Here is a 12,921-nt window from a genome sequence, read left to right as displayed (position 1 = left end):
TTTTTTATATATTTTTGCATATCAATGGCAATACCATACAACATTGGAAGCAGAAACAGCTGTTAGATAGGTACAGTCTATTTGTATTGAATTAATAAATAATAAATGATGTAAGTCAATTGTTGTTCATCAGTACTTCCCAATTTTCTGTTTTCTTTAAATTTTGATTCTTGATAAACCCATGTTTATCCTTGTCTTTACCTATAACCTATGAGCATAATATGTTTGCATATGTATGCCCATGGTTAACTATAGGTAATATACCGGTAGTAATGGATACGTCTATCCCTTAGACAGTTACTTTAACCTCTAACTCAACTAACCTATATATATATATATATAAAAGATTTCATTAATGAATCACTCAACTATAGAATATATCTATAGATTTTAGCCAACACTATTTGTAATATACAGATGTAAGCACTTACCATCCATTATATACAACATATTTGTGCTTTATATGTGTGTGCACATGTGTACATTAGCCTGTGCATTTAACTTTACATAAAGAAGCAATTTTCTCCAACTGCATTAAACAGTTTGGACGTTACAGAAGAATTTGTATACATTCAACAATTTCAGAAAAGATCCATAAGAGATATTCCCTATGGTTTTCTTCTTGTGATGTGTGGAGATTGACATGTCAAAGAATGTACCCAACATTTCTTCTGTATCATAAAAGGTAGCTAAAAGAGGTTGAGGTGGGGTTTGCACTTCAGCTTTGCAAGACCTTCACCAGTGACGACTACCCAAAAGAGACCCTTGAGCTGGAAGGTTGTCGCTTGAACGGTGCAAAGGGGTCATCTACCAGAAGTAGGGAATCACCAACAGATGGTGGATGCAGCGATGTGATGTTACCGCACATACCCACCCCACCACATAACTACTGCTTTTCTTCAAGCCTGAGGGAGATTTTGAACTCGGTACTGTGAGTTAAAGCAATAAGGGAAAGGTCAGTCATTGCTCCCACACTGAACTTGTGACCAACATGTCTAAATTAACAAGATAACGAGCAGGCAGAATCGTTAACATGCCAGGCAAAAATGCTTAGCAGCATTCCATCCATTTTTACATTCTGAGTTCAAATTTCGCCAAGGTTGACTTTGCTTTTCATCCTTTTGGGGGTCGATAAAATAAGTACCAGTTGAGTACTGGGGTCCATGTAATTGACTAGCCCCCTTCCCCCCAAATCTGCTGGCCTTGTGCCAAAATTTAAGACCAATAAGTCTGTACAAAGTGTAGTAATTAAGTATTGCTTTGTCCATTTAGCCTCCAGTGCAGAGAAATCGTTTTTGGTCTGAATGATGGTTTCAATAATAATAATTGGCATAATTAACAAGATTAATTATAACTAGTTAATTAGTTAATTAATAAATTATTGGTTTCATTATTGCAGTTGAAAGCTAGCTGAAATAAAGAACTCAATGGAATGACCAATACCTTACAGTGCCTTACTAAATACATTTCTGCATTCAGTTTCAGTGGTGTGTGGCCCAGTGGATAGGCTAGTTTGGCTCATTATCATTAAGTACTGGGTTCAATTCTTGGTGCAGGCAGTATATTGTATCTTTGAGTAAGGCACTTCGTTTCACATTGTCTCAAGCTACTTGGCTGTAAATGAGCCACAACCAGGTCATTGAGTAGCCCTCTCTCTCACTCCAGGTGTTATATCATGTATTTTCCCCCTTACTCAAGAATGATGGAACTGAGAGGATGCCTCAGTTTTCTCACAGCCACATAAACGCTAAAAGCAGTTAGCAAAAGCATGGTACATGCTACCAAATCTTATTCGCTCAGCCATGCAGTTATATATTCAGTTAAGTTGTACAAGATTTTGCTGAAACGAGGTTGTGGGCCATAGTTTGCAGACCCCCCCCCCTGACTTAAAATATATTTACTATTTGACATGTCGATGCACTTGTCATCATTTAGTCCCAGATATTCCCTGGATATTCTCAGTTATTCCCTGGATGAGCAGACCTAACATAAAAGATATTTCAGCCATGACCATCACATCCTTGATTTTTGACAACTGTGGTGACATCTCTGAATATGTTTTTGAATTGACGATGATTGTTATTATGGTGGAGGTGGGGTGGGGTGGGGTGGGGTGGCAATGTTGGTGGTGGTGGTGGTGAGGAGGTGGTGTGGAGGTTGATGACAATAAGGACGAGGAGCACAGAATGACAACAATGATGATGATGGTAATTGCAGTGGTGGTGATCGCTATGGTGATGGTGGTGGTGGTGGTGGTGGTGGTGGTGATGATGGTGGGGGCTGATCGCCATGATGGTGGTGTTGGCGGTGATGACAATAGTCAATATGATGATGTTGATGGTTGTGGTGGTGGTGGTGGTGGTGATATTGTTGGCATTGGTGATAATGATGGTGATGGTGGTGGTGGTGGTGGTGACGATGATGATGATGATGACCATGATGATGATGGTACTTTATATTGATATTAAAAATCAAACAATTGTGTCGTCCCCTTTAATTTATTTTTTCTCTTTCTTTCACTCTGTCTCTCCCCACCTCTCTCTCTCTCTCTCTCTCCCTTTCTACCCTACTCCCAGGACTCAGCCGCACCCAGATGTTCATCATTGTCACCTGCTCGTCAGTAATAGGTTTGTTCTTCCTGGTAGCAGCAATCATAAGAATCAGGTAAATACGCCTAATTGAGATATAGTTGTTGCAAATGATGTTGTTATTGTGGCTATTGTTGTTGTCATTATTGCAGTTGTTGTTGTTGTTGTTGTTGTTGTTGCTGGTGCTGTAGTGTTCTTGTGGTTACATTCGAGTTCCACTAATACAGCACCCTTGAAACTTGAGTACTGCTTGAGTAACACTTGGTAGATTGAAAATCAATCTTAAAAAAATTATTTGGTTTTTTGGGGCGGGGTTTTCACGAGGTCCCCAAATATGTAACTGTATCATTTAGCAATATCTGCTGCCTTCTTTTTGTCAGAAAAATTGGGTTTATGAATGTCATGCTCTAAATTTTAAAGTTTCTAAACTAACCATCTACAAACTCACAACTTTCCATAATACTCTTATCTTCATGTAATTGCTTGATATTTTCAATAACCATTGAAGCTGAAATTGACATACTCTCAGATAACTTTGCACTAATCCAAATAAACCCCCAGCATCTCATTCTGAAAGTTTTTTTTTTTTTTTTTTTTTTTGACACACATCAACATTTTACTTGTCTTTGAATCAGTTATAAATTTTATAAACTTGTATTTTGGTTTCACAATGTCATAAATTGTCAAAGGACCTATATTATGTTCACACGTGATACCAATACAATTCTCACCACTTTTCAAACATTGTTTAATTTCAATTCCAAATACTAAGTGAAAGTTACATTCTTTCTTTTCATACTTTTACTAAATTAGTTCGGATAAAGATCTTTCCTGGGTAATATAGACTCTTAGCATCAATCTTCTGGTTTCCATGGTGCATAAATTTCTTCCCCCCGGATGGGACACCAGTCTATTGCAGGAAATACTTATTTTTGTCAACTGAGTACTCTGGCAATGTGAAATGAAGTGTTTTGCTCAAGAACACGATGTGTCATCCAGTCCAGGAATTGAAACCACAATCTTACACTCACGAGTCCACACACCCTTACCACTAAGTTACACACCTTCACACTAAATTAGTTACTTTTATAACAATTGGAGAACATTTTCACTAATAGAGGGTATGTATATAAGTAGATAAAGAGAGACATGAGCGATTTAACCATTTAGTATTCAAATTCCTGTGTCGAATGTAAAGCTTATTTATTCACATTGATTTGAATTAATCATGCATTATCTTGTAGCTTTGACATTTTAATGTGATTGTTTATTTTTAGAGTAACAGTGTAGAGTAAGTGTGAGGGGTCAGATCTGGCCAGTTTGAAGATAAAACAGGTAGATTATTTTGAGTGGATATGGGCTGTTTAAATGCTAAAGGGTTAAGCACTGGCCACTGTCCTTTTGAAATTCCTCATAAACAATAATGGGGGGACATCAGTGGCCTGTAATCATACTTTGGAAGAAAAATTGGTGAAGCACAACAAAAGAACCAATCATTTGAATCTGCTAAATTACTGGATACTGGATTGATGGAACTTAACTGTTGTTGCTATTGTTGTAATTGTTATTATTGCTGGTGTTTTTATTGTTGTTGCTGGGTTTTTTTTTGTTGTTTGGTACACTTGCTGTTGTTTTCGCTGTTGTTATTGCTTTTGTCTTCTTGTGTTCATGCTGTTGCTCTTGTTGTTATAGCTGTGCGTTGTTGTTTAGCCCCTTAGGCCAACACTGAGCAAGCAGACATATGAAAAAAGTCATTCCAGCCTTGACCATCTCGACTTTTTAGAGATATGTTGTGCTACACAATCTAGTATATCTTGTCCTTAAATAAGATGATAGCTTTTGATTCGAAGGGGATTTGTCTGCTTTTTCTATCAATCTAACTCAGTGTCCAGTGCTACTGATATTATTTAAGATGAATTAAAGATTTTCCCCATTCATACAAGGCCCCACATTTGTAACAAAATAGTGTAATTGCTTTGATCAAATATCAATTCCCAAATATGTCTAGCATATATTTTGTCAGTGTCACACCAACAGCAGAAAAAAATAAACCAGATTCCACCATCAGAGCTTGAACTCAGATCATACAAGACACAGGTCTAGATAAAATATCACAGCATTTTACTGTTTCTGACAACTCCAAAATCTCATCCACCTTCTGAGTTCAAATTCTGCCAAGGTCAACTTTGCCTTTCATCCTTTCAAAGTCGATAAAATAAGTACCAGTTGACTACTGGGGTTGATGTTATTGATTTACCCACTTCCCCAAAATTACTGGCCTTGTGCCAAAATTTGAAATCATTAGTACCATTATTATTATTATTATTATTATTATTATTATTATTATCATTATTATTAAAGTGGCAGGCTAGCAGAACCGTTAGCATGCCGGGCGAAATGCTAAGAAGTATTTCATTTGCCATTATGTTCTGAGTTCAAATTGTGCCGCGGTCGACTTTGCCTTTTATCCCTTCAGGGTTGATAAAATTAGTACCAGTTACATACTGGGGTTGATGAAATCGACTAGTTCCCCGCCCCCAAATTTCAGGCCCTGTGCCTATAGTAGAAAGGATCATTATTATCACTATTAAGAAGGCGGTGGCAAAATGGTTAGCATGCTGGACGAAATGCTTAGCGGTATTTCACCTGTTGCTACATTCTGAGTTCAAATCCTGCCAAGATCGTCTTTGCCTTTCATCCTTTCGGCATCAATAAAATTAGTACCAGTTGAACACTGGGGTCGATGGAATCAACTCATCCTCACCTTCCCCAAGCTGCCCTTGTGGCAAAAAATTGAAATGATAACTATTATTATTATTATTATTATTATTATTATTATTATTATTATTATTATTATTATTAAGGCTGCAAGCTGGCAGAACTGTTAGCACCCCAGGGGAAAGGCTTAGTGGCCTTTCATCCATCTTTACATTCTGAGTTCAAATTCCACCGAGGTCAACTTTGCCTTTCATTCTTTCAAGGTTGATAAAATGAGTAATCGACTTAGCCACTTCCTCAAAATTGTTGGCGTTGTGCCAAAATTTGATACCATTTGTTATGGTTCTGATTGCATTGTAGTAGTTTCTGAAAATAGTTTTAAGCAAATTAAATAAAAAACGTTTATTTTTTTAATTAAACCTTGGGAGAGGCATTATGCCGGAAATAAACACACGCACTGGTTCAGTTCTTTACTCTTTACTCTTTTACTTGTTTCAGTCATTTGACAGTGGCCATGCTGGAGCACCGCCTTTAGTTGAGCAAATCGACCCCAGGACTTATTCTATTGGTCTCTTTTGCCGAACTGCTAAGTTACGGGGACATAAACACACAAGCATCGGTTGTCAAGCGATGTTGGGGAGACAAAGACAGACACACAAACATATACACACACATACATATATATATATATATATATATATATATATATATATACGACGGGCTTCTTCCAGTTTCCATCTACCAAATCCACTCACAAGGCTTTGGTCGGCCCGAGGCCATAGTAGAAGACACTTGCCCAAGGTGCCACGCAGTGGGACTGAACCCAGGACCTTGTGGTTGGTAAGCAAGCTAGTTTTTTTTTTTTTGTTAAATCATTTCATTGCACTCTTGCAATCTCTTCAGTAACTTGTCTCTCCACTTCCACTTCCATTTCCAAAGTGGAAGTGGAAGTGGAGAGACAAGTTACTGAAGAGATTGCAAGAGTGCAATGAAATGATTTCACAAAAAAAAAAAGATAACTAAACACTGTTTCATCATCATCATCATCGTTTAACGTCCGCTTTCCATGCTAGCATGGGTTGGACGATTTGACTGAGGACTGGTGAAACCGGATGGCAACACCAGGCTCCAGTCTGATTTGGCAGAGTTTCTACAGCTGGATGCCCTTCCTAACGCCAACCACTCAGAGAGTGTAGTGGGTGCTTTTACGTGTCACCCGCACGAAAACGGCCACGCTCGAAATGGTGTCTTTTATGTGCCACCCGCACAAGCCAGTCCAGGGGCACTGGCAACGATCTCGCTCGAAAATCCTACAGGAGCCAGTCAGGCGGTACTGGCAACGGCCACGCTCAAAATGGTGCATCTCATGTGCCACCCGCACAAGAACCAGTCCAGGGGCACTGGCAACGATCTTACTTGGCTTGCCGGGTCTTCTCACGCACAGCACATTTCCAAAGGTCTCGGTCCGTAGTCATCGCCTCGGTGAGGCCCAATGTACGAAGGTCTTGCCTCACCACCTCAGCCCAGGTCTTCCTGGGCCTACCTCTTCCACGGGTTCCCTCAACTGTTAGGGTGTGGCACTTTTTCACGCAGCTATCCTCCTCCATTCTCACCACATGTCCATACCAGCGCAATCGTCTCTCTTGCACGCCACAACTGATGCTTCTAATGTTCAGCTTTTCTCTCAAGATACTTACACTCTGACGGGTATTCACATTGACATTACACATCCAACGGAGCATACTGGCTTCATTCCTTGCGAGCTTACGTATGTCCTCAGCAGTTACAGCCCATGTTTCACTGCCATGTAGCATGGTTGTTCGTACGCATGCGTCATACAGTCTGCCTTTTACTCTGAGTGAGAGTCCCTTTGTCGCCAGCAGGGGTAAGAGCTCTCTAAACTTTGCCCAGGCTATTCTTATTCTAGCAGCTACACTTTCAGCGCACCCACCCCCACTACTAACTTGGTCGCCCAGATAGCGGAAGCTATCGACTACCTCTAGTTTTTCACCCTGGAATGAGCTAGAAGTTGTTTCCTGTTTGTTTGCAGTCTTTATTGCACCTGAACATCTGCCACAGACAAAAACTAACTTGCTAGTTAACCTGCCTTTGATGTTGCTGCACCTCTTATGTGTCCATAGCTTGCACCGGGTACATCTTATAGAGTTACTACCTACTCCTTTTCTACATACTGAGCAGGGCCATCTACCTGAAGGGGTTTGTGTTTTATCTACCTTCCTACTTATTAGGATTTTGGCTTTAGCTAGGTTGACTCTAAGGCCCTTCAATTCTAGACCTTGCTTCCACACCTGAAACTTCTCCTCTAGTTCTGATAGTGACTCCGCAATTAGGGCAAGGTCATCAGCATAGAGGAGCTCCCAGGGGCAACCTGTCTTGAACTCCTCTGTGATTGCCTGGAGGACTATGGTAAATAATAGGGGGCTGAGGACGGAACCTTGGTGGACCCCTACCTCTACCCGGAATTCATTGCTGTACTCATTTCCAACCCTCACCTTACTGGCCGCATCTCTGTACATGGCTCGCACAGCTCTCACTAGCCATTCTTCTATCCCAAGTTTCCTCATTGACCACCAGATAAGGGATCGGGGGACCCTGTCAAAGGCTTTCTCCATGTCAACGAAAGCCAGGTACAGAGGTTTATTCTTGGCTAGGTATTTCTCTTGCAACTGTCTCACTAGAAATAAGGCATCAGTAGTGCTTTTACCTGGCACGAACCCAAACTGCATCTCATCTAAATTGATTCGCTCCCTAATTAGTTGGGCTATGACCCTCTCTGTAACTTTCATAACCTGATCTAACAGCTTGATGCCTCTGTAATTATTTGTATCTAAAGCGTCCCCTTTACCTTTGTAGCAGTTGACTATGATGCTGCTACACCAGTCATAGGGTATGACTCCTTCGTGTATCACCTGGTTCGTAATACGGGTGACTAGGCTATAGCCAACACTGCCAGATATATATATATATATATATATATATATATATATACATCTATATATATATATATATATATATATATATATATATGTACGTATGTATGTATATAATTCTCTCTCAGACAGCTTATCAAAAGTGTTCCTGGCAATTCAGAATAGCAGTTAAGAAGTGTATCATTGAATTTATGCCCATAAATTGACTCTACTCTATATATATTGAGTTTACGTTTTCTCCATGTTCAAATAATTCTATGTAATGTGCAAGAATCTAACAGTGTACATGTGTGTGTATGTAGTGTATATCCACATATATGCAAGCACACACACATACACACACACACACACACACACACATACATGTATATATGTTTACTGATAGGTTTTGTGATTGTTGCATATGGGCTCCAGCTTATTTTTGGATATGTTTGACGTACACCATTTTCCTCATCAAGAGAATTTAGAGAGTGTGGGGTATGGAAGGAGAGGAGTGGGATAGGGATGGGATTGGTGGTCTGCTGGCCATTAACAGGATTCTATTTAGATCACATTAAGTCTCCCGTTTAAACATCTTATCTTCATGTAATTTACTTAAACTCAGCTTGTTTCTCCTCCACACTTACACACCTTCTTCCTTCACTCCCAACCTCTTTCCTTTTCTTTGTTTTTATCATTATTATTCATCTACCTTATATTAATATTTTGTTGGGGGTTTTTTTTTTTCTTTTACTTGTCTCGCTTAAGTAATCTTTCCTGAACTAATAATCTTTTAAGAATTTTTTTTTTTTTCTGCTTATTTGTTCGTATTTTTTAAAAAATAACTATCTTAAAATAATATCTTATAAGATCGTACGAAAATGGAATAAGAATATCTTCCACCCATTTATTCCATTTCTCAGCCATTACATTTTGAGCCATATTTCAGAATCGTTGTTCATCCTTTAGATAATCTTAGTACACAAATCAAACAACTACACAAACCACACACACACACACACACACACACACACACACACACACACACACACACACACACACAATACAACTATTCACAAAGTACTACACCACACAACTACACAACCACACAAACAAAGAAATAAATAAATAAACAAGCTATAGTTAAAAGAGTTATACAGCTTTATGTTGAAACTTAAAAGTTACTATTTTAGTTTCTTTCATACTCCAGAAATATGTTTCATAAATTATACTTCTATGAGTCGCTGACATTGCTCAATGATGATAGTTACTAAAACAAACTAGTTGGTTCATTGGTTCACAGGTTGGTTGGCTGATTGGCTGGTTGGTTATTGATAGCAGAGTTTGATCCTGTATAGGTCTATCTCAATTATGAAATATAAATAAAAGTGGAATGTAGTGGGGTATATTTAGCCCAGGGTCAACCCTGAGCAAACAGGCTTATGGTCAAAAGTGCAAGCACGAGTGTGTGGTTAAGAAACTCACACTTCAGTCATGTGGTTTCAGGGTAATTTTGAACATGGAACAAATCTGATCAGCGAAGATTTGACAGTGGTGCATTACAAAAGAGTGCATGTCTTTGCCTGAGGAATGGAGAAGGAGAAATGTAATACATTTCTAGGGTGAAAAGGGTAAAGAGCCCCTTTGGTCACAAATGACCATGGGATTGCACCTAGAAAGTTCCCCTCCAAAAGCAAAGTCGACCCCAGTTGAATTTGAACTCAGAACATGAAAACAAACAAAATACTTACTGTTAAGCATTTCACCTGATGTGTTAACTACTCTGCCAGCTCACTGCCTTAGCAACAACAACCATCACTATTAACATCATCATCATCACTTTATCGACTTCACACCTTCCATTTCAGCAATTAACTTTGCACCACAGAAAAAGACAAAATCCCAATATGTCAGTTTTTCTCTATTAGCACAACAGACTATAGGGTTTCTTGGTACCAAACTAAGAACGTCAACATTATACATATTCCAGTGGCAGTTATGCAGAGTGTATCAGTGAAAAAGAAAAAAAAATATTAAAACTTGTCAGAATGCTTTTAACATAGTCACTATGATGTCAATAAAACTTGATAACTTCTGACAAAATGTTTTGTAGCTTACTGGTGAGTAAGTTAATTTAAAAACTGGTGTGAGTTTGATAACCGTTAAGGATTTGACAATATTGACACTAATTGACTATGCAGCATAAAAGATTTTACACTATAGCACAATGCTGTTAAGCCAACATTTTGTTATAGACATGGCGAAATGAATAGAGGTAGCTTAATACCGAAAGCCATGTTACCATGTTGAGAAGTTGAGATATATCTTCATATACATTTGTGTAAGCATTGTGTGTGTATGTATATATATATATATATATATATATATATAGATAGATAGATAGATAGATAGATAGATAGATAGATAGATAGATAGATAGATAGATATTTGAAGATAAGCAACAAAAATTGCTTATCTTCAAATTTTATTCACCAAATCTCTTGATTTTGTTTTTGGTTTTTACCCTACCAAATTCTGGTGCCTCAAACATTTTAAGAACCACATTTAATCTTTTGATTAAATCTATATTATTATATAGATAGATAGATAGATAGATAGAGCAATAGCCACCTATATTGTTATTATTTATTAATAATAATATCCTCATTATGTATATAAGCGTGTGTGTGTGTGTGTGTGTGTGTGTATCATCATCATCATCATTTAACGTCTGTTTTCCATGCTGGCATGGGTTGGACGGTTCAACTGGAGTCTGGGAAGCCAGGAGACTGCACCAGGCCCCAATCTGATCTGGCAGTGTTTCTACAGCTGGATGCCCTTCCACTCCAAGAGTGTTGTGGGTGCTTTTGCATGCCACCGGCACAGGGGCCAGAGGAACTGGCATCAACCACGATCAGATGGTGCTTTTCATATGCGACGGGCACAGAAGCCAGTCAAAGCTGGCATCGGCCACGTTCAGATGGTGCTTTTTATGTGCTACCAGCACGGGCCTCACAACTACAATTTCCATTTGATTTGATTTTGATGTTGATGATGTTGATGTACTTGACTCGATAGGATTCCTCAAGCATGGCTGGTTATGTGACACTGGTGTAGGTTACAGCTGTGGACTTTATGTATATAAGTGTGTGTGTGTGTGTATAGATATATATATAGAGAGAGAGAGTGCGCATTATGTGTGTGTATATATATGTGTGTGTGTGTCTGTGTGTGTATATATATATATATATATATGCATACACATATTCTTTTACTTGTTTCAGTCATTTGACTGCGGCCATGCCTATATTATTTATTTATATATATATATATATATATATGTATGTATATATACTCACATATAGACATAGCTAAACATATGTAGATACATATAAGGAAGTTACACGCGCACACACATGCGCATTATACTGAAAGTAATGCAGAAGTGGGTATGATATTCTCATCAAGTGACATAGGATATTCTAATTGCACAGACTGGTAGACTTACTCTTCCTCCATACAAAGCTACTACTCAACACAGTAGCCATCACAAATAATAAATTAGTATCATTTGTTGAACACAACTCACAAATTGTCTTTGAAAACATTTAAGCCTGCACTCTTGTATCCACTTCTTCACATCCACTTTCACCTTGTTTGTGTCATAAAGTCATTGTCTTCAAAGAGTGTTCTTCATTGGTCAGAAAAAATAGAAGTTAGAGAGCCCCAGACAGAAGTGGTTTTATAAATGGGAGAGAGTTGGCCATCTCAATGTGCTAATTGCCTGATTTGTTGCTAAAAATTGTCTGATCACAAATTGTTATGGTGAATGTGGATGCATTGTCTTCAGATTCTTGTTTGGTCTCTTCTTCTTAAGAGCTTCTCTAAACATGTGAATGTCCAAATGTACAGCTTTCTATTCCTAGTACAACTATGTTCTGGAAAATCAAGGAGAATTATACCCTTATCATCCCAAAATCAATCACCAGGATTTTCTCTGCAGATCACTGGCTTTTGAACCCCTTACACCTTGAAAACCAGATGTGATGTTATTCCATGGACTGAACCTGCATTTACAGATCATAAACATACCCTCATGTCTCATCTTTCATCATCAGATCTAAAAAAAAAATGAGTCTTCATTGGCCCTCAAATACTTCCAGCAGATCAAAGCAGACTTCCATTTTTTTCTCCTTCAAATCAGACATCAGCAGCTGAAATACCCATTTTTCACTCATTTTCCTATCCCCCAAAGTCTTCCAATATCTTCTGTAATATATTGTGACCACTGTCCAGTTCTGCAGCAAGTTCATGGATTGAAATTCATCATAGATCAATTCATCCACTTACTGAGGAGCCATGCCAGTGGTCACAGCAGATGGTCTTCCATTGTGTGGTTTGTCTCCAACACTGGTTTTTCCCCTTCTTTAAACATCTTCATCATCAGTGAAAGATGCTGTTGTCATTTATGGCATCTTTCTGTAAAGTGGTGAGCAGGCAGAATCATTAGCACACCAGGCAACATGGTTAGCACCATTTCATACATCTTCACGTTCTGAGTTCAAATTCCACTGAGGTCGATTTTACCTTTCATCCTTTTGGGGTCAATAAAATAAGTACTAATTGAACATGGGGGTTGATGTAATCAACTGACCCCTTTCTTCAAAATTACTGGTCTTGTGCCA

The 12,921-nt window shown here is 38.5% G+C and overlaps 1 protein-coding gene across 6 annotated transcripts in view; it reads left to right on the top strand.

Annotated features, from left to right (window-relative positions):
- LOC106874489 (uncharacterized) overlaps positions 1-12,921 on the top strand; it is a 408,363-nt gene that overhangs the window by 377,594 nt on the left and 17,848 nt on the right. For all 6 annotated transcript variants that reach the window (XM_089360831.1, XM_014922234.3, XM_014922232.3 and 3 more), the window contains one exon: positions 2,577-2,664. In XM_089360831.1, coding sequence (XP_089216957.1) covers positions 2,577-2,664 — 88 coding nt within the window. The remainder of the gene's footprint in view (positions 1-2,576; positions 2,665-12,921) is intronic.

The sequence above is a fragment of the Octopus bimaculoides genome, chromosome 12 (assembly GCF_046866305.1).
Source record: "Octopus bimaculoides isolate indiv1 chromosome 12, ASM4686630v1, whole genome shotgun sequence".
NCBI classification, from domain to species: Eukaryota; Metazoa; Mollusca; class Cephalopoda; order Octopoda; family Octopodidae; genus Octopus; species Octopus bimaculoides.
Note: the sequence above shows the minus strand (reverse complement) of the source record. Positions and strands in the feature narration are given on the sequence as shown.